Source organism: Hemitrygon akajei, chromosome 14, assembly GCF_048418815.1.
Source record: "Hemitrygon akajei chromosome 14, sHemAka1.3, whole genome shotgun sequence".
NCBI lineage: Eukaryota > Metazoa > Chordata > Chondrichthyes > Myliobatiformes > Dasyatidae > Hemitrygon > Hemitrygon akajei.
In genome coordinates this window covers 31,870,291-31,898,220 of record NC_133137.1, presented here as the reverse complement: position 1 = coordinate 31,898,220, position 27,930 = coordinate 31,870,291, and the positions used below count along the sequence as shown (strand labels likewise).

The window sequence follows — 27,930 nt, the reverse complement described above, 5'->3', positions numbered from 1 at the left end:
TATTTCCCCAGTGATTTTCACTGTGACTTAATTTAACAATATTTTAACAACTTCCCTTCCCCACCCCACCACTGCATCTCCCACTCATCTAAACACCAAAGTAGTGGCCAATGAACTTACTAACCCACTTTTGGGGTGTGGCAGGAAAATGCAGCAAGACCACGTGGTCACAGGGAGAATTTGCAAACTCCACACAGACAGCACCAGAATTCTGGATTAGCTGCACACCACTATGCTGCTCTTATCTCTATTACTGAGATAACAAATTTTGTAGCAAATCAACAACACGATAAAATTACAAAATGAAAAACTAATCCAAATTATTATAGGCCACAAAAGGTAAAAAAGGGATGGGGTATTACTTATTCATTTCCAGATGTACAAATATACTCACTGAATTCTCCTCTCCAAGTCCATGTCATCCTGCGCTGACAGTTTGCACCAGGTTTGTTAAAATCACAGGCTGCACAGGTAATTTCATCCACCATGGCAGATGGCTAAAAACAGAAATCAAAAATTCCAGGGTGTGAGACAATAATCAATAGACACAAACTGAAATTTTACCTGTCTTTAATTGATTACAAAATTAAATCAAGCAAGCTGCGTATGCTGGAAATCTAGCAGTGGACACAAATCCCTGTGCATGAAAACGTGAATGGATAGTCAGAAAAGAGTATACAGTTTTAAATAATTAGAAACCATTTGGTTTCAACCAAAATATCAAAATTGAAGGTGGTTGATCTCTGGTTAGCGAGGAATTTAATTTGTTTTAAGCCAACATTTGGAAAATAGATTTTATACTTGATTTGTTTCAAGGTGAGGGATAATACAGCAGAGCAGTTGCCTTTCATTGGGCTATCAAACAATGGGGGGGGGGGGGGAAGAAAAATCAGGAGATTCCAACATTGTTTCAAATACAGCATTTCACAACATGCAAGATCCAGAGCCCCATTTCAAGGGCTGAAGTTCTAATCTTTATTTTCTAAACTACTATTTAAAGCCAGCAAGGAGTGTACAGCTGGTACGTGTGGGTCCAAGGAACATCTTTCTTCTATTCTTACAACTAGCTTTCCCCATTTTGTTTTCTTCCTGCTGATCTAAAGTGGATAGGATTTATCCTTGGCCATTGATGGTTGATCTCATTTTATTGTTGTACTGAGCAGAACTGGGTGTGGAGGTCATACGTCTAGTGAATCATGTGAAAAATAAAGTGCAAAACCAGTCAGGATTTGCTCATAAGGAACCGTGTTTGAAATTCATCCACCACAAGCTGCTGGAGGAAATTATAATTAAACCAGGGCAACATCTTTCATGTATTCTCTCCATCTGCCCATTATTGTTCACTTTTCTTTGGCTCACCAATCACTTACCAGTCCCTGTGCATTCACTCAGTTGCCACTTTATTAGGTACCTCCTATACCCAATAAAGCAGCCACTGAGAGTTATGTTTTTGGTCTTCTGCTGCCATTGCCCATCTACTTCAAGGTTCGAAGTATTGTGTGTTCAGAGATGCTCTTCTGCACACCACTGATGTAACGTGTGACTATCGAGTTATTGTCACTTTCCTGTCAGCTTGAACCAGTCTGGCCATTCTCCTCTGACCTCTCTCATTAACAAGGCATTTTCGCCCACAGAACTCATTAGATTTTTTTTATTTTTCTACACCATTCTTTGTATCTTCAGAGTTTGTTGTGCGTGAATATCTTAAGAGATCGGCAGTTCCCAAGATTTTCAAACCACCCATCAGGTACCAACAATCATTTCACGGTCAAAGTCACTTAGATCACACTTCCTCCCCATTCTGATGTTTGGTCTGAACAACAATTGAATCCCTTGACCATACCTGCATGTTTTGTGGATTGAGTTGCTGCCACGATTGGCTATTTAGATGTTTGCATTAACGAGGTGCAACTAATAAAGTTCACGTTCTTGTGTATAAGACAATAAACTCTACTCCAAGAAATTCTGACATCTTTCCTCTCCACTTTCAGTCCCGATGGAAGAATGGAGGTTTTCAAATCTGAAACGTCAAAACTTACTTCCCCACCCCTCTGCTGCCAGCCCCCACAGCTGCTGCTAGATGGAGTTCCTCCAGCAGATCACTTGCCACTCCAGATTCTAGCATCTGCAGTCTCTTATGAATCAATTTCATAACTTGTGTAATTCAAAACATTTAAACCACGATGTCAACTTTTAAACAAGGGATTCTGCAGATGCATTTTTTCTTATTTCTAGTATAATATGTGGCCATGATTTCCTTTTTCACCCCCATTTTCAATCCAATTCGCCACATTAAGTTTCCACAGTAACATTAGCAAAGCTCGTGGACAATTGAGATCCACTTTTTACCGGGCCACCTCGCTCAATACCCTGAGAAGAGTACCACTTAGGTAAAGTTACCAGATACCTGATTATAAATCTATAAAATAGGATACAGGTAACTGATCAGACTGAAAAATATTGATGCGATATTCCACAGGGATAATACAGTCAAGAACAAATCTAAAAAGGAATTCAAGAATGACAGCTTCGTCAAAGGGACAGCAAGAAGGTAATAACAATTAAGGCAAAGAATGCACATGTAATTGAAAGCTAAACAATTATTTAAAATGAGAAAGTAGGCAGGCAGTAAAGATGCATGTATGGGGACGGGGGTGAGGGTGGGGATGAAGTTGGAGGTGACTTCCAGAAGCAATAAGGCAGCTTAGATCACTTTGGTCAAAATGTTCGTCATGCTGCTGCATGTGGAATGGGAAACCTGAAAGGTTAAGGTATTCACCCGTCAAAATTAACTATGTTGCACAACAGGGAGCAGTCATCAGCAGCAATTGGGAGGAACAGTTAGGCAAAACGATTAGTAGGCAGATGGGAAACTCTGAAGATCAATTTGATAATTTGGTGCTCATCGGAAGACAGGATCCTTTATTCTTTCCATGACTGAACATTACATTAACTGTACCTGTAAGCGGTTGGTCAGAATGATGTTTGGATACATCGCTCCAACATCCAAATGGTAAATGAGAGGGCATTCAATTCTGTTGGGAACTTCTTTCAAACAGTTCAGTTTCTGTTTAATTTCATCACATACCTGTAGGAGAGAAAATGAACAAAACTGAAATTGAACACAAGTCACTTACTAATGACGGTAGTGCAAGTTAACCAATTTGTGGATTGTTCTCTTTCCTCTTAAGAATGATCTGTAAAAACAAAACAGGGAAGTGCAGTGGGCAGGACAGACAGTAACAAGAGAAGCACAAGTGGGCTGGTAAGCTTAACTTCATTTACTTTAATGCAAGGAGATTTGCAAATAAGATAGTTGACCCAAGAGCACGGAGCAGTGCACGTGCTTACAATATTACTGCAATCACAGACATATGGCTGAGGGAAGAGCAGGACTTGCAGCTCAAAGTTCCAGGAGTGGGGGACAGGGAAAGAGGAGGAGCCATTGACTGCTAATCAGGGAAAGCATTATGGCAGTAATCAGCAAGGATATCCTGGAGGGATTGGCCAATAAGAAAGAGGCAAGTAAGAACATAATAAAAATTAAGAACAAAGAACAATACAGAACAGGAACAGGCCCTTTGGCCTACAAAGTTGTGTCAAACCAATTAAGTTATCAAATGGCCAACTGATCTCCTCTGCCTACACTATAACCTTCCATTTTCACACATTCATGTGCCTATCTAAACGTCTCTTCAGAACTTCCTAATCTATCTGCATCTACCACCATCCCAATCGGTGCATTTCAGGTACCATCACTCTGTGTGTGAAAAAAAGTTGCCCCTCAAATCTCCAATGATACTCCCTCTCACCTTAAATACATGGCCTCTGGTATTAGACATGTCAACCCTGGGAAAAAGACTTTGTCTATGCCTCTGATGATCTTATAAAACGCTATCAGATCTCCCCTCAGCCTCCGCTGCTCTAGAGAAAAATAAGCCGCAGGAGCAGAATTAGGTCAGATTGCTCAGTGTCTTCTGCCATTGCATCATGGTTGATTTATTATCACTCTCAACTCCATTCCCCTGCTTTCCCCCTGCTACCTTTGACACCCTTACTAATGAAGAACCTATCAACCTCCACTTTAAAAAAAACAAGGATTTGGCTTCCACAGCTGTCTGTGGCAATGAATTCCAGATTCACCACCCTCTGGCTAAAGAACTTTCTCCTCATCTCAATTCTAGGTGATCATCCCCCTATTCTGAGGCTGTGCCCTCTGGTCCTAGACTCCCCCACTATCGGAAAATATAGCCACTCTATATAGGCCTTTCACTATTCAATAAATTTCAGTGAGATCCCCCTCATTCTTGCAAACTCCAGCAAATGCAGGCCCAGAGCCATCAAACACTCCTCATACGTTAACCCTTTCATTCCTGGAATCATTCTTGTGAACCTCCTCTGAACCCTCTTAAATGGCATCACATCCTTTCTTAGATGAGGGGCCCAAAACTGCTCACAATACTCCAAGTGCAGTGTGACCAATACCTTATAAAGCCTCAACTTTACATCGTTGTTTTTTATATTCTAGTCCTTTTGAAATGAAAGCTATCACTGCATTTACCTTCCTTACCACCGAATGAACCTGCAAGTTAACCTTTAGGGAATCCTACACAAGACCAAACAAGTCCTTTTGCACTTCTGATTTTTGAATTTTCTCCATTTAGAAAATAGTCTACGCCTTTATTCCTTCTACCAAAGTGCATGACCATACACTTCCCTACACTATATTGAATCTGACTCTTCTTTGTCCATTCTTCCTCTTCAGACTCCCCGCTTTCTCAACACTACCTGTCTCTCCACAACTCTTTGTCCATAACTTCAACTGATCTATATCCGACTATATTCTTTGCCAGTCTTATACACTATCCACAAAATCATAAAAGCATTGCATCATCAAACTTATTAATGCACTCATCTACGTTTCTATTTAGGAATGTATATATCTTTCTGTAGAAGCAGCGTTTGGGTTATGGTTAGAGATAACGGGTGCTTTGGAATTTGAGCCATCCAATGATGGGAGTGTGTTTTCGTGTTGTGTGCCTGACACCAGTGTGAGCTGGGTCTTTTTATTCTTCGGGAGATGAAGGGAGAAGACACTGGAGAGAAGAGGTCGTAGGACTTGACCCGGAGCGGGGCCATGATTCGGCGAAGCCTAGGGAGATTGAAGGAAGATCAGCAAAGCGGAAACCGTGAGCTCCAACTTGTGCACATTAGACTGTTTCATTAAAATTTGCCCTTTTCTTTTTTTTTGCTTTTTCTTTACTAACCCTTCAGACAAATTAAGAATTATAAAGCCAAATTGTTTAATTGTATGTGGTGTACTATCTGTTATTTTGTGGTGCTTATTTGTAACTGGGTAATAAATCATGCAGCATCCACACAAACGGGGTTTCGGGGTGGATACACACACACACACACACTTATCACAGATCTCCTGACCACCACCCTCTGTCTTCTGTGGGCAAGCCAGTTCTGAATCCAAATGGCCAATTCAGCACGGATCCCATGCATCTTAATCTTCTGGATGAGTCTCTCATGAGGGACCTTGTTAAGCGGCTATGGAAGTATGTAATACTTGATCTGCTAATAGAGAATGAGACAGGGCAGGTGACAGAAGTTGAAATAGGCAAACACTGCATCCAGTGATCAGAATGCCATTAGTTTCAAGGTAAATATGGAAGTAAGATAGGTCTTGTCTGCGGGTTGAGATTCTAAACTGGAGAATGGCCAATTTTAATGGTATCAGAAAGGATCTGGCAAGTTTGGACAGTCTGTATTTTGGCAAAGGTGTACTTGGTAAGTGGGAGGTATTCATAAGTGAAATTTTAATAGTACCAAGCATACATGTGCCTGTCAGAATAAAAGGTAGAGATAACAGGTTTAGAGAACCTTAGTTTTAAAGAGATATTGAGGCACAGGTGAAGAAACAAAAGGAGGAGCATAGGAGGTATAGGCAAGTAGGAACAAATGAAGTACTTGAAGAGTATAAGAAATGCAAAATAACATTTAAGAAAAATATCAGGAGGGCTTAAAGAAGGCATGAGGTTGCCCTAGCAGACAAGGTAAAGGAGAATCATAACAGATTCTACAGATATGAAAAGAGCGAAAGGGACAAAATTGGTGCTCTGGAAGATCAGAATGGTAATCCATGTATGGAACCAAAAGAGTTGGGGGGAGATCTTAAATAGATTTTTGTTGCATCTGTATTTACTTGGGAGATGGACACAGAATCTATAGAAGCAAGGCAAAGTGGCAGCAAGATCATGGACTCCATAGAGATTATGGTGGAAGAGGTGTTAGCCATCTGGAGGCAAATTACAGTGGATAGGAGGCAAGTATAGAAATTGCCTGGCTCCTAGCAGAGATACTTAAATCATCCTTAGCGACAGGTGAGGTATCAGAGGATTGGAGGATAGCTATTGATACTCTGCTGTTTAAGAAAGGCTCTAAAAATAAAGCAGGAAATTATAGGCTGGTGAGTCTGACATCATTCGTGGGAAAGTTATTGGAAAGTATTTTAAGGGACTGGATAGACAAGTATTAGGATAGACATGGATTGATTAGGGATAGACAGCATGGCTTTGTGTGTGGTAGGTCGAGCCTAACCAATCTTACAGTGTTTTTCAAGGAAGTTACTAGAAAACTGGATGCAGGAAAGGCTGTGGATATTGTTTGCATGAACATTAGCAAGGCATTTGAGAAGAGGTCCCAGATGGGAGGTTGGTCAAGGAGGTTCAGTCACTCAGCATTCAAAATGAGGAAGCAGACTGGATTCGACATTGGCTTTGTGGGAGAAACTAGAGAGTGGTCGTAGTAAATGGGTGCCTCTGACTGGAGGTCTGTGTCTAGTGGAGTGTTGTAGGGACTGTTGCTGGGCCTGTGTGGAGAACTTCTGGCCAAATGAGTCAGGTAAATACCTTTGCGAGACTATAGAATTGTGTGCCTGTATTGCTTAATGCCTGGATCAGCAGAATATTCTGGTGTTGCCCTTTAGCATACTGCTGTAGACATTAAACTACGTGATGTTGACCTCTATCCTATAGCTGTACGCCACAAGGCTACGTGACTTAGGTGCTTTTTCTCTAGTTTGCTTAGAACACCGAATGTGGATATGCTGAACAAACCAAACCGATTAGAATCAACCATAAAGAGGGTGTTAGTACTGATCATAAGCAGAGTCATTGTTTTCTGGAGGGATGGCTCCCCGTGTCACATAAATAAAGAGTCTCCTCATGAGTACCTGGGTCTGAGTCTTGTGTGGAAAAGGAAGTTCCCTAACAATTTGGCGATGAGGTTGGGATCCCTATATATGGGATCCACCTGAGCCCCAACTGAGTAATCAGCCCCGCAGAAAGAAATCGAAACCCCACCTGTGAGATTTCCCTGAAAGGTGGAACAAAATGGGTTGTTTAAGATCACTGGAGAAAGGGGGCAGTACATGCAAAAAGGGGAGTGGAAGGCAGGAGCTTGACCAAGGTCCTGGGACAAGAGGCAGGACATATATAGGAAATGTGAGTGCAAGTGGCATTTGGGCAGTGAGTGCCCAGGTAGCATGGAAGGACAGGATAGGAGAGGGCAGGGAGAAAGGATGACCAGTAAAAATCCCTGGGAACTGACACCTTTCACTCCCCGTAACTTCTTCGAATCTCAACAGGTAGGCCACGAGAGGAAGACGATACAAGCAGCTATGATCAGACAAGGCAGAGGGATAAATCATGGAGCGGCTGATAATACAGAATCTGAGGCCACAAACCAGGCACGCCCAGGATCCTCTTCAGTTTGCGTATAAGGAGAAGGTGGGAGTGGAGGATGCTATCACGTATTTGCTGCACAAATCACTCTCTCACCTAGATGGGGTCAGTTGTGCTGTGAGGATTACATTCCTTGACTTCTCTAGTGCCTTTAACACCATCCAGCCCAAGATCTTAAGGCACAAACTAACGGAGATGGGAGTAGACTCTCACATGGTGGATTGGATAGTGGACTACTTGACAGATAGACCTCAGTATGTGCGGTTGGGAGACTGTAGGTCTGACACGGTGGTCAGCAGCACAGGAGCGCCGCAGGGAACCGTACTCTCTCCGGTCCTGTTCACCCTGTATACATCAGACTTCCAATATAACTCGGAGTCCTGCCATGTGCAGAAGTTCGCTGATGACACGGCCATAGTGGGGTGTGTCAGGAATGGACAGGAGGAGGAGTATAGGAAACTGATACAGGACTTTGTGATATGGTGCAACTCAAACTACCTGCGTCTCAATATCACCAAGACCAAGGAGATGGTGGTGGACTTTAGGAGATCTAGGCCTCATATGGAGCCAGTGATCATTAATGGAGAATGTGTGGAGCAGGTTAAGACCTACAAGTATCTGGGAGTACAGTTAGACGAGAAGCTAGACTGGACTGCCAACACAGATGCCTTGTGCAGGAAGGCACAGAGTCGACTGTACTTCCTTAGAAGGTTGGCGTCATTCAATGTCTGTAGTGAGATGCTGAAGATGTTCTATAGGTCAGTTGTGGAGAGCGCCCTCTTCTTTGTGGTGGCATGTTGGGGAGGAAGCATTAAGAAGAGGGACGTCTCACGTCTTAATAAGCTGGTAAGGAAGGCGGGCTCTGTCGTGGGCAAAGTACTGGAGAGTTTAACATCGGTAGCTGAGCGAAGGGCGCTGAGTAGGCTACGGTCAATTATGGATAACTCTGAACATCCTCTACATAGCACCATCCAGAGACAGAGAAGCAGTTTCAGCGACAGATTACTATCGATGCAATGCTCCTCAGACAGGATGAAGAGGTCAATACTCCCCAATGCCATTAGGCTTTACAATTCTACCGCCAGGACTTAGGAACTTTTTAAAAGCTATTATTAATGCTTTTTGAGATAGTGATTTAGATGCATATCATATTTTTTACTGAGTTAAGTATTGTATGTAATTAGTTTTGCTACAACAAGTGTATGGGACATTGGAAAAAAGTTGAATTTCCCCATGGGGATGAATAAAGTATCTATCTATCTATCTATCTAAAGGAAAAGTTTGTTATAGCCAATAACTCACCCATTATCCTAATATTACGCCGTAATCCACTGCACTCCTGAGGGATTGTACCTCAAGCTAACCAATGAAAAGGTTCCTGAGCTTCACTCTATAAACCTCCAAAAAACAGAAACTCAGGCGGCTTTATATGCCTGGGATATAGAGGGGCACCTCTAGGGAAACTGACTATGGCAGGAATAATGATGATAGTAGGGGACTGGGAATTCCTGGAAGATTTTGTAGATACCTGCAAGTTGGCAACTGCATTGCACTGTCCCACCGCCTTCCAAGACCCTAATTGTGATGATGATTATCGTAAAAAGAGTTCTAAATATGGGGACACATTAGGGTGTATTTCCTTTAGCGGGGCCATGGTTTTTGACCCCCCAGGGACTAGCTGCCAAAGTCCATTTAGACTCTGGCCTTTCCCAAACTCAGAGACAATTATTCCTAGAGATAAAGACACCCCCATGTCTCTTCAGCCCTGAAACCTCCTTTCATGTCAAAGGACTTGGGCCCCGTGGTGAAGAGAATAATAGTTGACCTGCCCCTATTCTGGGAACCCAGGGTACACTTCCTGAACCCCAAAACGGGCATTATTATGATTACCCCCATGCAAACCAAAGGGACATTTTCTCGTCATCATCCCCTGCTCCAACTTCAATGGTCAGGACCTGCTGACAGCTACCAAGTGAACCCTGAGTTACGGGCTCACCATTAAAATTACGTAGGCCTCGTCAAAACAGTAACACCTCCCCCCCCTCCCCCCAACTGGGTGACTCTGAAGCATACTGGCTACCTACCTTCCGCCTGACAGAACCAGCTATCGGGGCCATCAGGGCATCAGGCCAGTGATCAAGACCCTGCTACAACAAGGGCTTCTTCGGCCCACTCAGGGCCCTTGCAACACACCTATTTTGTCAGTCCCTAAACTGGGAAGACCTGAGGAATGGTTCATACAGGACCTACGGGCCAATAATCAAATTGTGTAACTGATTTCACTCATTGAGCCAGACACCAAATCTTATACTAGCCTCCTTCCCCTCCCAAAGCTGTTGGTACACTGTAGTCACCTTGTGCTCGGCCTTCTTCTCCATCCTCCTGCATGAAGGCAGCCAGTACTTATTTGCCTTTACTTACAATGGCCAACAATATACATTATCATGACCTCCTCAAGATACGCAGAAAGCCCAGCTGTCTATGCCGCTGCAGTCAGAGACGACCTGGCTGAGATACCCCTCTCCAAAGAGAGCGTTCTGCTACAGTACTCCAATGACTTGCTACTTGCTTCTCGAACTCTCGCTGCCTGTAGAAAAGACTTTTAAACCACCTGCCAGCTAAGGGTCATCAAGCCTCTCTGTCCAAATTGCAGTACTGCCAATCAATAGTCACCTACACAGGGTATATACTGCAGAAAGGCATGCAAAGAATAGGTCCCAAACATACTTCTGCCATCACACAGGCTCCTAAGCCTTCCACCAAGAAGCAAATGATGACCTTTCTAGGCATAACAAACTATTGCAGGCACTTAGGTCCCTGAATACTGGGTCTATGATTTTGGGAGTCTTTGACACAAACTGAACAGAGGAAATGGAAAACGCCTTCACCACAGCTCACCAAACAGGCTATAAAGTGATGTCACTAAGTAAACCCAACCTTTTCTTCAAAAAGCACCAGCTCTAAATCCTTCTACCTCAGTGCCTCTCCCTGGTGCTCGCAAACCCCATCACTGCCTGAAAGTAGTCAAGATAGTCAACTCGCCCGGCCGATCTGTTACCTATCCCCCTGGATAATCCAGATAGATCTTATTCTTTTTACAGACAGCTCCTCCCACAAGCCCTGTCGTCATACGATCCTGGCAGGCTATGCAATTGTCACAGCCTTCAAGACACTGGAGATAGTCTCAGAAAGGTATTTACCCAACCCAGTTGGCCAAAATGCTCCACAGTCCCCTACTTTTTGATCATCCTGATCCTTGGGAGAAGGGCAGAAGGGACACTCGGCCAGACAGGCTTCCTCATCATGCTGTATCTGTATTCCTTAATGTCTGGATCAGCAGAAAATTCTGGTGTTGCCCTTTGGCCTACTGTTGTAGACAAAAGACTACACAACGCTGACCATGAGGCTACGTGACTTGGGTGTTATTTTCCCTCTAGCTTGCTTTGAACAATACCAAATATGGACATGTTAAACAAACCACACCTATTAGAATCAACCATTAAGAAGATACGTGTATTGATTGTAAGCAGAATCTTTGCTCTCCCCATGTACAAATACCAGAGTCGGAGTGAGGAAAAAAGAAATTCCCTAATAGTCTGTTGTTGTTTGTCGTGCATAATCAATGATCAGGATGATAATGTGGTTATTTAGATCAGCAAATCTGCAGATGATACCTAAATTGGTCAGTGAGGAAGACTATCAGAACTTGCAGTGGGATCCAGACCAGCTAGAAAAATGGCAGATGGAATTTAATGTAGAGAAGTGTGATGCAGGGCACCGAGGAGTGCTGTAGAACAACAGAATCTGGGAATACATTGAAAGTAGCATCACAGATAGACATGGTCATCAAGAAAGCTTTTGACACATCGGCCTTCAAAAATCAAAGTAGGAGTACAGGAAATGGGATGTTATATTGAAGTTGTATAATATGTAAGCGAAGCCTAATTTAGAGTATTGTGTGCAGTTTTGGTCACCTACCTACAGGAAAAATGTAAATAAGGTTGATAGATATAGGGAAAATTTACAAGGAAGTTGCTGGGACTGGACGACCTGAGTTATAAGAAAAACCTGAATAGGTTGGGAGTTTTTTTCCTTGGAAAGTTGAAAATTGAGGGGGGATTTGATAGAGGTATACAAAATTATGAGGGGTGTAGATAGGGTGCATGCAAGCAGGCCTTTTCCACTGAGGTTGGGTGGGACTACAACTAGAGATCATAGGTTAAGGGTGAAAAGTTTAAGGGGAACATGAGGGGAAGCTTCTTCACTCAGAGGGTCGTGAGAGTGTGGATAGGTCCATACCCAGCGATGGTCCTGGTGCAAGTGGATGGAAGTAGGTAGTTTAAATAGTTCGGCATGGACTGGATGGGCTGAAGAGCCCGTTTGTCCACTGTACTTTTCTATGACTCTAAAATCCATATAGACAACATCCACAGATCTCCTTTCATCAATCACCCTCATCACCTTGTCAAAAAACTAAATCAAATTGGTAAGACACAACTTGCACCTCAGAGCCATGCTGGCCATGGTTTTCCAAATGCTCGTAAATCCTATCCATTGGATTTCTCAATACTGTTCAGTACCAATCAACAACCTCCAAAACCTGGCCGGTACTAATCAACAAGCTCCAAAAGAGGACCTCTGCAGCTGGATCTTTGACTTCTTCATCGGGAAAGCAAAGGTAGGTAGGATCAGAAATAACATCTCCTCGCATATGATCAACATTGGCACATCTCAAGGATGTGTGCTTAGCCCACTGCTCTTCTCTCTTCTACACCCATGACTGCATAGCTAGGCACAGCTCAAATCCCAATTATAAATTTACCAATGACACCAGTATCATTGGCAGAATTTCAGATTGTGATGAGGAGGCGTACAGGAGTGAGATAGATCAGCTAGTTGAGTGGTGTCAGAAGAAGAATCTTGCACTCAGTGTCAGTAAGACCAAAGAATTGATTGTGGACTTCAGGAAGGAGAAGTTGAGGACACACCCACCAGTCCTCATCAAGGGATCAGCAATGAAAAGAGTGAGCAGTTTAAAGTTCCTGAGTCTCAACATCTCTGAAGATCTATCCTGCATCCAATACATTCATGCAATTACAAACAAAGCACAACAGTGGCTATTGTTCATTAGGAGTTTCAAGAGACTAGCAAATTTCTACTGATGTACCATGGAGAGATTTTAACTGGTTGCATCACCGTTTGATACAGAAGGGCCACTGCAGAGGATTGGAAAAATACTGCCTCATGGGCACTAACTTCTCCATCATTGAGGACCCACATTACCCAGGACATGTCCTCTTCTCACTGCTATCATCAGGGAGAGGTAAAGGAGCCTGAAACAACAGTCAGCAATTCAGGAACAGCTTCTTCCCCTCTGCCATCAGACTTTTGAATGGATATTGAACCCAAGATCATTACCTCACTATTTTTCCCCTCTGTCTGCACTATTAATTTAACTTTTTTAATATACGAAAGTTTTTATATCAGTATGCATTGCAATGTACTGCAGCCGCATAATGACAAATTTCACGACGTATGCCAGTGATATTAAACCCGATTCTGATTCTGCATTGATGCTACAACACAACAAATTTCACGACAAACACAAGAAAGTCACAGATACTGGAAATTCAAAGCCACACATACAAAATGCTGGAGGAACTCAGCAGGACAGGCAGCAGCTATGGAAATGAATGAACAATCGACTTTTCGGATCGAGGCTTTTCTTCAGGATTTAAAAGGGGAGGACGCCAGAATAAAAATGTTGGGGGAAAAGGGGGCTAGCTGAACGTGATTGGTAAAGGCAGGCGTGGGAAAGGTAAAGGGCTGGAGAGGAAGGAATCTGATAGGAGAGGAGAGTGGACCATAGAAGAGGACTCAGTAGGAAGTGATAGGCAGGAAAGAGGTGAATGGCCACAGTGGGGAATAGAAGAATTAGGGAAGGAGAGGGAATTTATTTTTAAACCAGAGAGAGCAATCAATATTCATGACATCAGTTTGGAGGCTACCCAGAAGGAATATAAAATGCTGCTCCTTCACCATGAGGGTGGCCTCACCTTGGCATAAGACAAGGCTATGGAATGACATGTTGGAATGGGAATGGGAATGGGAATTGGAGTTAAAATGTTTATCCACCAAAAGCAGAATTTACCAGTGGCCAGAGGAGAGATTCATGATGAAGCTGTCCCCCAGTTTACAATGGGTCTCACCTACCTAGAGGAGGCTGCATTGGATGCGCCGGACACAATAGACGGCCCCAGCTGATTTTTGTGAAAATTGTTGCCTCACCTGAAAGGACTGTTTCGGGCCTTGAATGGAGGTAAGGGAGGAGGTGAATGGGCAGGTGTAGCATTTAGGCTGCTTGCAGAGATAAAGTGCCAGGAGGGAGATTAGTGGGGAGGGACAATTGCACAAGTGAATCACAGAGGGAGTGACCGCTGCCGAATGCAGAGGGGGGAGTAAATATATTATTAGTGGTAGGATCCTTGGAGATGGCAGAAGTTGCAGAGGATATGTTGGATGCCGAGCTTCATTGGGTGGTAGATAAGGACGAGAGGACCTCTATCTCTCTTAAGAGGGCACAGATGGAGGAGATGCAGGTGAGGGCAGCATCAATAGCACAGGGAGGGAAAGCTCATTCTTTGAAGGAGATCATCTCAGATGTCCTGGAAAGGAAAGACGCACCCTAGGAACAAAGACAGCGGAGGCAAAAGAACTGAGAAAAGGAACAGCATTGTTACATGAGACAGGATAGAAAGGAGGTATGGTCAAGACAACTGTAGAAAAAGAGCAGATTTAGAAAAGGTGTCTTGATAGCTTTCTCCAGAGTTGGAAAAAGAATTCAAGAAAGCAGAAGGAGCTGTCAAAAATGGACCAAGTGAATTTAAGGGCTGGGTGGAAGCTAGAGTCAAAGTTGAAGAAATTCACAAGCTCAGCATGGATGCCTTATGCAGCACCAACGTAGTCATCAATGTAGCAGAGAAAGAGCTGGGGAGTATTACAGAGCAAGGCTTGGAATATGGGCTATTCTACGTAGCCAACGAAGAGACAGACATAGCTGGGGCCCATGTACATGCCCATGGCCACTCCTTGAGTCTGGAGAAAATGGGAGGAGCCAAAGGAAAAATTGTTGAGGGTGAGGACCAGTTCTGCAAGACGAAGGCAGGTGGTGGAGGAGGGTATTTGGTTTGTTCTTTTGTCAAGAAAGAAGCAGAGAATTTTGAGGCCTTCCTGATGGGACTCATTCTGACTGAACATCCATGGTGAAGATGAGGCAGTCAGGGCTGGGGAATTGAGGAGGTCGAGAGCATGAGAAGTGCCGCGGGTGTAGGTGGAAAGGGACTGAACCAAGGTGCGTAGAATGGAATCAAGATATGAGGACATGTGCTCAGTGATCAGAGCAGACAGGGACAATTGGCCTACTTGGACAGTCAGGGTTGTGGATCTTGGGTAGGAGGTAGAAGCAAGTAGTGCAGGGTAAGGGAACTATAAGTTTGGTGGCAGTGGATGGTCTCAATTTCACGACATAAGCATAACTCTCCTCTTAACTCTTCAACCTTCACATTCTTCTCCTTGGTGAATACCAATAGGAAAATATTAATTTAGGATCTCACTTATATACACTAGCTCCAAACAGATTTCCATTTTGATCCCTGGCCTAGGTATTCTCTTGCTTCTGTATGCTGGGATTCTCTTTATTCTTGCTTGCCTAGGCCATTTTGCCCTCTTTTTATCCTCATTTCTTTTTTGCTCCATCATGCATCTCTTACAAACTTCAATGAACTTAATACCAAATGCCTAAGCGTAACACATCCTGGAAACTATAGTCTGCTGAGTGACATGTCAACAGTAGGGAAGTTATCAGAGAGGTGTTACACCTGATTCTGATTCTCTCCAATAACCATCTATAGATTACTTTGACTTTAGCATGGCTTTTAACAGGATTCTGCACTGTAGGCTTGATCAGGTTAGGGCAAATGGGATCCAAGGCATGTCGACAAACAAGATCCAATATTAGCTTGGTGATAGGAGTCACGGGGTAGTTAGTAGTCAAGAAGTGCTTATCTGACGATATATATAGGGATTGGTGTTGGGACCATTGTTGTTTATCATATAAAAATAATTTGGATAAGAACATTGGTGGACTTAATTGCAAAATTTGTTAGGTAGTACATAGTAAAGAAGGTTGTGAAAGAATACAGAGAATAAATCAGTTGAAAAGTTGAGTGCAGTGATGACAGATGAAATTTAATTCATACACATTAGGTTAACAGGAAAAATGCAGGAACCTCGGGCATTTTGATGTACAGTGGGACCTTAGGGTGAAAGTTCATAGCTTCCCGAAAATAAAGCATTCACCAAACAGTACTTGTCTTCATAGGCTCAGGCTTTGAGGAGAAGAGTTGAGGTGCCACATTGCTGCTGTAACAAAATATTGGTCAAGCTGTACTTGTTTAGGACTATGGAGAATTATAAGTATATGGTAACAATGGTGCACAAGAAATTCGAAAGGAAGGCTTTACATAAGGAGAGATTGAATATGCTGTGTTTAGTCTCACTGGATTAATGGAAGCTGAGAGATGACCTTATAAAGGTTGATTAAAAGTAGATGACAATCTACTCTTTTCCAAGAGGGGTAGATTCTAAAGCTTGAGGCCATAGGTTTAAGGTGCAAGGGGAGAAATTTATATGCTAAGGAACAGATTTTTCACAGTTTACATTGAATTATCTATGGAGGAAATGGTGGAGGCAGATGCAACAACAACATTTAAAAGGCATTTGGACAGGTCCAAGGATTGGAAAAGAGTAGAGGTTGAAGCCTAATGTGGGCAAAGACATGAAGTTACAACTGCCGTGGATGAGTACAGCCAAGGAGCCTTCTTGGCATGCGATACATCTTTATGATTCATGTTTATTAAAAATGTAATGTGTACCTATTACATCTGTACAGCTGTTGCTAAAATCAGCTATTCTAACAGCAGATCCCAAAGATGAACAAAGGCAACATGCGCACAGAAGCACCAATACCAATAAGTTACCCCACAAATCACACACTATCCTGATTGGGACATTTCTCATTGTTGGGTCTTAATCCAAGAACTCTCTGCCTGACAGCACTGTAGGTGTACATTCCCCAGAAGGACTGCAGAGGTTCAAGGTGGCACTTCAACACCAAACTCAAGGTCCAAAATGTCCACCAACATCACCCAGATCTTGAGCAAGAAATGTGAACAAACAAAAGGAAAACTGCCAGGTGAGAGGATAAGTTGGCTGATAAATTTTATCCAGAAATAAATCATCAAAATAGGTGAAGGGATTAAGCTGAAATTAATAATAATGGTTAATTTTTTTTCTTAGAGATTTGATAGTTGAAGAATGTTAAAGTAGTAAATAGTCTAGCGGGTAAATTAAGAACAGCAAGCAGACAATTTAAGGATTCAAATTACTTCCATTCAAAACAAGCTCAAAGGAAAGCTGAAATTTAAATATTCCTTTTTTACTTTGCTCTAACTGCAATATGTACACAATTATTCCACTTACCTCTTGGAAATTGATGACCTGCTCCATTGGGAGCTTCTCCTCCTCCTCAATCGCATGTTGCATCGTGCGCTCCACTCTCTGCAGCAAAAAGTCAAACGCTGCTGGGTTCTGAAAGGCAGGTCAATGACAAAAATTCACAATTTAAACAATTCCAATAGTCTTATCAATCTTATTATGTTTATGCTAAATTCCCAATTAGTAATGCCCAAGTTATGTATAAAACTGACAGCGTCCTCATTTAAAAAGAAATTAGTTTCCATCCATGGCCAAGATACAAAGTAGCAGCCTTTTTGAAAAACCTCAACCAACAAGGTTCTCAGAGGTGACAGCTGGGTTGGAAAGAACATAGGTCTCTCTTCTGATTTTACTTTGATACCATTCAAAATTATGACCTCTGATCAATCACTGGACCCCAAACACTCCCCTTTCTCATAGCTGCTCACTCATATTAACAGTTCTGAATTCAATTGAAACTTGACGCATTGAACAAACCATAAATTTGGTTTATAACTGGAACCTAATGTGCTACTGCAGAATTCGCTATAGCTGGAGGCCATTTTTTCCAATGAGACATTTGCAAGACAAGTTTGCCTATAAGGTACAATCCTGCAGAGATCGTCAGAATAAATACATTCAATTATGTAGTATTAAGTAGCTGAATAATCACATTACTCCCAGAGTCCAAGTGTCAGAGCATTTTCCCTCAGAGAATTCCCCAGATGTATCTTGGAGAAAAACAAAACACCCTGCTTTCAGTTTTACACAGGTCCATTCATCACTGCTTGATCTTGGAATCCAGCTCCAATTTAACACCCAGAAAGTTTTGTGGGTTAACCAGGGTTATAGTGGAGCACTTGACACAGTCAATAGAACTGCTCTGACTTGGATATAATTAACAGCAACATTGTCTGGTAATGCTACCTCTCTTTAAGCCCAACAAATCATCAGCTTGCTATAGAAGAAGTAAAATGGAAAAAGCAGATGGTGACAAAAAAAAAATAGCAGGGCCTGCAAAGGCAGCAGCAAGGTACTCCTGAAATGCACTAAAAACAGCTCCAACCCACCTCACCGTTAGCTGAATTTAAGCATGGTAGATTTGCTGAAATAAATTAGAACTTATTACAAATGGAATATGGTCCATACAGCCTTATACCTGCTGTCAAAAGCCTGCAACTATATAAAGCTGAAGGGAAGTAATTTTTCCAAAGCACATCTTGAAGAATTCCCTGCGATAAATGCTCCCTAACATATGGGAGCTTTGGGACTGTATAAGTAAGATTATTTAGCAAGTTAATAGTACATAGCTTCCATGTGCAAGTGAGAATTTAAGGAGATACCATAAAGTAGTCACTGAAAAAATAGTTGTTTGAGTGCATATTAATGAGCACAAAGAATGAAAAGGAAAGCGGTATCGAATCTGAAGGCATAGATACCAAATGGATCAGCCAGTTGGGCCTGTTAACATTTGGACTTTTTAATACCCTCACAGCACAAAACAGGAGCAGTGAAGAATCTACTTCTCATCCCTGCTTAATAAATCAGATCACAGCTTCACGTATGTTTTACTTCATCTGATGAGAGATACAACACACATGCAACAGTTCATCCCAGATTTTTTGCTGGACAAAATTCAGATTACAGATAAACCTCTTAACTTTGAATGTGTGTGCCCAGAGAGTTAGAATAGCAGCATTAATACTCAAATACACACCATTTTAAATCGGCACGGTATATCACTGCGAAAAACTCCCGATTCCAAAGCCTCAACGTGTCCTCCTACATACGTCTCCGAGTCAAGCACATGACCGTCACTTGTCAGTTTATTAAAGACTTGTTCCTGCTTGTTTGGGAAGATGATGTTGGCATGAAAAGCCTGGACCATCAGGAGGGCCTCACAAAGTGTTCCGGAACCCTTTCTTAACACCTAAAACACAAAGGTCTTATTATCAAAAGTAGAAATGCAATGAATTGCATCTCAAAATGTATGCGGGTTTACCACGGGGAAAAAAAATAAAGCACATTGCTTCATGTAATTAAACAATTCAGCTAAAATCACATTTAAAAGTGCACAAGCTTCTTTACTGCCATTACAAAACTCTGAGGCCATCTTGTGGTGGAATTACGCACTGGGAGACCAAGTAATGCCCACAGCAAACATCAGCACACATCTTGTCCCAACTATTCATTAATCAACTCATTTACTTACTTTACTATTGGACACCATTAAATAAAATGACAAAATATGTCACTTTAATAATTTCAATTCTACTGGTATCTAATGAATTTTTGGAAATCTGTTGGATTTTAACTGTATGATGCATTTTACTGCATGTTTCAATGTATGTGAGATAAATAAACCTGAATCTGAACCTTTGAATGAAAAGGGTTCTCTTCTTTTCAGCATCCAATTTATGCCCACCTTTTCACCCATATTCCAATGGCAGAAGACAGGTTCCTGTACGGCCATAATCATACTTCCTCGATCACGGAGTATAACAATCAGATTAACATTCAATAAAGCAAAAAAAGCCGCAAGTTGGAAGGCCATCAGAGTTCTGTAGGTAACCTAGGACAATGGCACACACATATGATGCTTTAAGTTTAATTTTTGTCTTTGTGTTTCCTGGCATTCTTTGTGGTAACAAGCTGACCAATTAGTGGTTTGCTTGATCTCCCATTCACAGATTTTCTTGCTAACAGAACTCTTATGTTCATCAAAATAGTCCTTGAATGAATTAATCAGCAATAGTAACTCTGGTTTACTAGAAGCTTTTATGTTCTGTCTGAATTCCTTAAGGTTCTTTGGATCAACACACTTAACTCAAAGTATACCTTCTTCAGCATCATTTCAACACTTGTAATTTTTTGATGAATTTATGAGGATTTAATGTATGCATTAAGAACTTGGATGGAATATTAAATTTGTCTTCTTATATATTAAAGACATCTTTTCTGCAGCAGCAGTGCACTGAAGACTGACCAATGGTTATGACCCATTTTTGGCATTTCCCTTGTCGGTTTGTTCCCTTGCCGGTATAGTTGGCAAGCTTCGACTTTTTTCTCCTGTTCTTCATGTTTTGAAGAATTATTTTGTCACCTCCATGACCAAGTACACTACGTAGAAGTAGAATTGAACAGGGTTCTAATGTACAGAATTACAGAATTATCTAGCATATCTTAAAACAAAATTTGAAAATGAAGAAACAGTGCTTCATGTTACCTCTGCACCTGCTGTTGTTCAATTTCATGTTTAGCTGCTGTTCCACATTTCACTGCTGCCTCAATTTAAAAGGGTCAACATCACATTCCCAGTTCAACCCATTTTATTTATTTAGAGACAAAGTGTGGAACAGGCCGCTCCATCCAGAACCCACTGATTTAACCCTAGCCTGATAATAAGACAATTTACAATGGCCAACTAACTTGTATGTCTTTGGACTATGGGAGGAAACCTGAGCACCCAGATGAAATAAACACACATACACACGGTGAACATACAAACTTTCTTACAGTGGACACAGGAATTGAACCATCTTTATCCTGTTATATTTAGACTATCAGTTATTACATTGCCTGCATATTACAGCAATTAAGTGGCATTCTGCTAACTCATACTGAGACAATCAGATGCAGAGGAGCATAGTACTGATTACTCATTTTTGTTTCCCCATGAGTCTCACCAAGCCCACGTCTCATCACATAAATATTTCACAATCTTGACTGCCGCTTCTAATTATGTATTATTATAATGGTAAGAACTAGCTTCTCTGCCCACTACCGATGCCATGGGAGATGTTTTAGAGTGGAAATTTTTTTTCTCATCTTACTAGAACCAGCTGGCTTTTGCCTTGCTGTTTTCAAAATAATAGCTGAGATCTTGAGTAGCAGCACAGCCAGGATACATTCCAGTATGAATAATGAGACTGAGAGAACGCTACTTTGCAATATCGTTCCTTATCTCACTAAAGTCTTGCTTCAGTCTGTACTTATGTCTACAATACAGTTTAATTGCCACTCGCACCTCATCAAAACATTGATCAATCAATTCTCCGAGATTTGCTTCTTTAAGCAGTTGTATCTTCTCTTTATTTTCTTAGCATCCTCTGAGAACTGTACATGCTATTAAAATCACTTTTGTATTACCACTCTCCAAATGTTATCATAAAAACACTAACTATTCTTCTATTCGGAGATGATTATTTTAATCCCTTCATTAACATATCATCAGCTTCAGGTAGCACCATGAAAGGAACCCATTGTCTACATTTCAACCTCGCTGGAATCTCATACCAAAAAAACCACTAACAAAATTCAATCACAAGAACTGGTGCAGCTCAAGGACTTCAAAAAGACTGGAACAGCCCCACGTTCTCTGCAGCAACTCTCATAGCAGAAACAAAGTTTAAAATACGCCGAATTTCATAAACCTACCTCGTCAGGTTCCATTGGAATGATTGTACACAAGGCAAAAATGAAGGGATGCACGTACTTCATGTACATGTAGTAAGTAGACACAGCATCAGACACCGAGTAAGTCGCTAACGTCTGAAACAGAAAATGAGGATCATTGATATTCCAGGAACCCCTGCTGATATATCTTCTGCTAAAATTGTCAATTGTGCATCAAGCTGTGTGTGTGTGTGTGTGTGTGTGTGTGTGTGTGTGTATGTGTGTGTGTGTGTGTGTGTGTGTGTGTGTGTGTGTGTGTGTGTGTGTGTGTGTGTGTGTGTGTGTGTGTGTGTGTGTGTGTGTGTGTGTGTGTGTCTCTCTCTCTATATATATATAATTTCCTTCAATGTCAGTTACATTGCGATTTTAGACACGTGTAATTGAAAGGTGTATAGTAATAATTCATCACATGTTGAAGTTGCAAGCAAATTTGAAGTCTTAAGACTGTATTCCCGATTATTTCAAGGTTTCCATTAACTTTTTGAAATTGTGAGAGAACTGTTTCCTTTAAAACAATTAACTCCATTCAGATCAGCACATGTTAATGCAAGTATCTTGGAGAATCAATTAAAGAATCCAAGGAAGATTGCATAAAATTGGTAAAAAGCAAATATATTCTTTAATTCGTCAGCCCGACATTTGTCAGGAAGAAAATGTTAGAAAATATATTAGATTAAGGCACAGAATAATTCTTGGTAAGTATGTTAATATGGCTTTGTGAAAAGGAAATAGTTTTTGACCTATTTATCAAAGCTCTTTGAAAGGACAATGTGCATTGTGGATAAAGGGGAACATATGCTGTAGATTTATGGAATGCATTTGATAGGCTACAACATCAAATGTTACTGTGGAAAATAAGAGCTTGTGATATAAAAAGCAAAATTTGAGGGTGGATGGGAGATAGACAAATGAGCAAGAAATAGAAAGTAAACTTAAATCAATATTTTTCTAGTTCACAGAATGTAATAAGTGGTCATAGAGTGATGAAGTCATACTGTACTGAAATCTGACCCTAAGATGTCTATCTACACTAATCCCATTTTCATGCATTTGGCCCATATTTTTCTATTCCTTTCCAATCAATTTACCTGTCAAATGCTTTTTAAACAGTGATCGTAAATACTTCTACTAGAACATTGGTCCTAGTACCTACTACCCTCTGTGTGGGAAAAACATGCACCTTACATTTCCTTTAAATATTTTCCCTCTCAGCTAAAACCCAAGTCCTCCAGCTTTAGGTTCCCTTACCCTTGGAAAAAAGACTGGGACCATCTATTTTTCTGTCATCATTACCTGTGGTTCTTCAGTGGCCATTCGACACATTTCTTCAGGATCCAATTCCACAGGGTCATAGCCCAGTTTGGCTTTGGCTGCAGCCTTCAAGTTCTGACTACCCACAGGCAGGTAACTGTCTCGTTTCACCCATCTGACATGAAAAGAGCAATCATGACACATCAGTCCAACCCAAATCCAGATAGAAAGAGAAATTACTGTTCAGCAGTTCTCAACCCCATTCTCCTGCTTTCTCACTGTAACTTTTCATGCTCTTAAAAATCGACCTCTGCTTTAAATATACCCAATGACTTGGCCTCCACAGGCCATATGCAGCAATGACAAATTTGTACATTTAATTAGTATGCAGTGTCAAGAAAGTTAATGCACTTATTGGCATCAATTTTGCTCCTTGGTTTGCACTTCAGAGCAAAATACTAACTTCCAAGCCTCAGATGAACCTTTGCAGTCATGCTTGCCTTTTTTTCTTCATTTGGAGATTTAATGCTTAAATGGTTTATTATGGGAATATGTGGATATTTTCACATCAATATATGATCACATACATGTGCAATCTAAATACTTCAGTTGCAAATTCTATCAGCTTGCTAGCTTGTACAAGGATCCCTCCCAGGGCTCGAGTCATCTAACTGTGAAATTACTTTGTTTCTGGAGCAGTACGTTAAGGTTTGCCTCAGGCACACTGTCTGTTAATGAATTTATTCACAAATCAAATTGGAAAGAAAGCTGCTCTGTTCTCATCTAATAAATGCTTTCATCTCAACAATGATTTACTTCTCACTGATTATTTATCTAGACCTGGCTTTTCTGGGTCTTTTCAAAAGTCTGGAAGTTTCACCTCCTGAAACATGCCCGGATTGGTCCAAGGCGAGCGAGTGGATGGTGGTTTATTTAAATATGTTAAATGTTGTCAACAGTGAAGATTGCTCACAAGTTCTAAATTCCACTAATCATTCTTGGCATCAAGTTTGCTAAAATCTTTTGTATTTGCCAGTGTTAGCATGATCTCAACCACAGTTGAAGATGAGTATTGATTATTTACCCGATTCAAGTTTTTGAATCTAGGCATTTCCTCAACTATCCATTAGGATTTTCTCTCTGCACAATGGAGCTTACCCTGTTAATAGACAAAGACATAAACCTATTATCTCTTTGTGCTCCATTTCATTGTTCCTTTCCAAATTTTCTCCTCAACTTAACAGGTGCTTGCATTGTGATGGCTTTATTTTGAGTAGCTAGCATGCATTCAATATGCAAAATTCAAGAACCCAATTGTTTCATCAAAACACTCTGTTCACATTTGCCTTAGGATTCCTTTCATTCTTTTTGATGGGCCTTTTTTTAAATAAACATATGGTTTTTAATTCCCTTTGTAATCTTCATCAGTTTTCACAAGCAGCTTGGCAAATCCTTTCATCTTGGATACAGAACAAGTTGTTAACGGTTATCTCTTTATGTATCTCTGTGATTTAGGACCTTCCAAAATGTGGAATTTTATCTACTCTATATTTTGTCAATATGAGCTAAGTATGCTTAGTAGTGCGCCAAGGTTTAAAAGGAAGACCGCCATATACAGTGGCCATCGTTGGAGTGGACTGAGTCGGAGTGGGACGGCTTTGGCTCAATCAGGCTTCAGTGAGAAACAGGCAGAGGCGAGGGTAGGTTCCGGTAAGTTTTTGTTTTACTTTTTTTTTTGTACAGACTACAGAATATGCCAGGCAGGATGTTGGAATGCTCCTCTTGCAGGATGTGGGATGTCTGGGAGACCTCCGGTGTCCCTGACAACGATACCTGCAAGAAGCGCATCCAGCTGCAGCTCCTGACAGACAGCATTAGGGAACTGGAGCAGGAGCTGGGTGACCTCCGGATCATTCGGGAGACTGAGCAGTTTATAGATAGTAGCTTCCAGGAGGTAGATACACCTAAGGAACAGGGCACAGGTAATTGGGTTACCATCAGGCAAGGGAAGGGGAAAGGGCAGGTAGTGCAGGGTTCCCCTGTGGCCATTCCCCTCCAGAACAGGTATACTGATTTGGATACTGTTGGGGGGGTTGGCTTACCTGGGACAAGCCGTGGCAGCTGGACCTCTGGCACTGAGTATGGTTCTGACCGGCAGAAGGGAGGGAGGAAGAAGAGGAGAGCGGTAGTGATAAGGGACTCCATAGTCAGGGGTACAGACAGGAGATTCTGTGGTCATGACAGAGACTCCCGGATAGTTAGCTGCCTCCCAGATGCCAGGGTCAGGGATGTCTCTGATCGCGTGCACAGCATTCTGAAGTGGGAGGGTGATCAGCCAGATGTCGTGGTACACATCGGTACCAATGACATAGACAGAAAGAGTCAGGAGGTCCTGAAGAGAGAGCTTGGTAGGAAGTTGAAAAACAGGACCTCCAGGATAGCAATCTCTGGATTGCTGCCTGTGCCACATGCAAGTGAGAATAAGAGTAGGATGCTCTGGCAGATGAACACGTGGCTGAGAAACTGGTGTAGGGGGCAGGGTTTCAGGTTTCTAGATCACTGGGACCTCTTCTGGGGTAGGTGGGACCTGTACAAGAGAGACGGGTTACACTTGAACTACAAGGGGACCAATATACTTGCAGGGAGGTTTGCTAGTGTTATTGGGGAGGGTTTAAACTAGATTTGCACAGGGGGATGGGAACCAGAGTGCCAGAGTAGATAGTGGAACGGAGGTAAAAATAAATGATGTTAGTAGTTCGTGCAAAGTCATAAATAGTATGGTTGTGTGTGGTGGTAATAATCTTCTGAGATGTGTATATTTCAATGCAAGGAGTATTGTGGGAAAGGCAGGCGAGCTGAGGGCCTGGATTTACACTTGGAATTATGACATCATAGCCATTACTGAAACTTGGCTACAGGACGGGCAGGACTGGCAGCTCAATGTTCCAGGGTTCCGATGATTCAGACATGATAGAGGCAGACGGATGAAGGGTTGGGGGGTAGCTTTGCTAGTCAGGGAAAATATTACAGTAGTGCTTCGGCAGGAAAGATTAGAGGGCTTGTCTACTGAAGCCATATGGGTGGAGCTGAGAAATAGGAAAGGTATGACCACATTAATAGGGTTGAATTATAGACCACCCAATAGTCAGCGAGAATATTGAATTGTAGGGGATTTTAATTTTCCACACATTGATTGGGACTCCCATACTGTTAAAGGTCTAGATGGGTTAGAGCTTGTGAAATGTGTTCAGGAAAGTTTTCTAAATCAATATATATATATACCAACTAGGGAGGATGCAATATTAGATCTCCTATTAGGAAATGAGTTAGGGCAAGTGACAGAAGTGCCTGTAGGGGAACACTTTGGTTCCAGTGATCATAACAACATTAGTTTCAACTTGATCGTGGATAAAGATAGATCTGGTCCTCGGGTTGAAGTTCTAAACTGGAAAAAGGCCAAATTTGAAGAAATGAGAAAGGATCTAAAAAGCATAGATTGGGACAGGTTGTTCTCTGGTAAGGATGTGATTGGTAAGTGGGAGGTCTTCAAAGAAGAAATTTTGAGAGTGCAAAGTTTGTATGTTCCTGTCAGGGCTAAAGGCAAAATGAATAAGAATAAGGTACAAACACGAGGAAATCTGAAGATGCTGGAAATTCAAACAACGCACACAAAATGCTGGTGGAATAAGGATAAGGAACCTTGGTTCTCAAGGGATATTGGAACTCTGATAAAGAAGAAGAGAGAGATGTATAACATGTATAGGCAACAGAGAGGAAATAAGATGCTTGAGGATTATAAAAAGTGTAAGAAAATACTTAAGAAAGAAATCAGGAGGGCTAAAAGAAGACATGAGGTTGTTTTGGCAGTCAGGGTGAAGGATAATCCTAACAGCTTCTACAGGTATGCTAAGAGCAAAAGGATAGTATGGGATAAAATTGGTCCTCTTGAAGATCAGAGTGGTCGGCTATGGAAGGGATATTAAATGGGTTTTTTTGCATCTGTATTTACTAAGGAAACTGGAATGGAGTCTATGGAAACAAGGCAAACAAGTAGGGAGGTCATGGAACTTATACAGATTAAAGAGGAGGAGGTGCTTGCTGTCTTGAGGCAAATCAGAGTAGATAAATCCCCAGGACCTGACAGGGTATTCCCTTGGACCTTGAGGGAGACTAGTGTTGAAATTGCAGGGGCCCTGGCAGAAATATTTAAAATGTCGATATCCACGGGTCAGGTGCCGGAGCACTGGACAATAGCTCTTGTAGTTCCGTTGTTTAAAAAAGGCTCAAAAAGTAAGCCAGGAAATTATAGGCCAGAAAGTTTGACATCAGTAGTAGGTAAATTATTGGAAGGAATACTAAGAGATAGGATCTACAAGTATTTCGATAGACAGGGACTTATTAGAAACAGTCAGCATGGCTTTGTGCGTGGTAGGTCATGTTTAACCAATCTATTAAGAGTTTTTCGAGGAAGTTACCAGGAAAGTGGATGAAGGGAAGGCAGTGGATGTTGTATACATGGACTTCAGTAAAGCCTTTGACAAGGTGCCACATGGGTGGTTAGTTAGGGAGATTCGGTCGCTAGGTATACATGGAGAGGTAGTAAATTGGCTCATTGGCTCAATGTCTAAGAGAGAGAGAAGCCAGAGAGTGGTAGTGGAGGATTGCTACTCTGAGTGGAGACCTATGACTAGTGGTGTGCCACAGGGATCAGTGCTGGGTCCATTGTTATTTGTCATCTATATAAATGATCTGAATGATAATGTGGTAAATTGGATCAGCAAATCTGCTGATGATACAAAGATCGGAGGTGTAGTGGACAGTGAGGAAGGTTTTCAAAGCTTGCAGAGGGATTTGGACCAGTTGGAGGAATGGGCTGAAAAATGGCAGATAGAGTTTAATGTGGACAAGTGTGAGGTATTGCACTTCAGAAGGTCAAACC

General features: G+C 41.7%; 1 protein-coding gene across 2 annotated transcripts in view; it reads right to left on the bottom strand.

Moving 5' to 3' along the window:
• The window catches only part of pole (polymerase (DNA directed), epsilon), a 149,811-nt gene that overhangs the window by 100,691 nt on the left and 21,190 nt on the right, over positions 1-27,930 (bottom strand). For both annotated transcript variants that reach the window (XM_073065749.1, XM_073065750.1), the window contains exons 13-18: positions 23,034-23,166; positions 21,723-21,836; positions 19,003-19,215; positions 17,292-17,399; positions 2,960-3,088; positions 395-497 (exon numbers count right to left, since the gene is read on the bottom strand). In XM_073065749.1, coding sequence (XP_072921850.1) covers positions 395-497; positions 2,960-3,088; positions 17,292-17,399; positions 19,003-19,215; positions 21,723-21,836; positions 23,034-23,166 — 800 coding nt within the window. The remainder of the gene's footprint in view (positions 1-394; positions 498-2,959; positions 3,089-17,291; positions 17,400-19,002; positions 19,216-21,722; positions 21,837-23,033; positions 23,167-27,930) is intronic.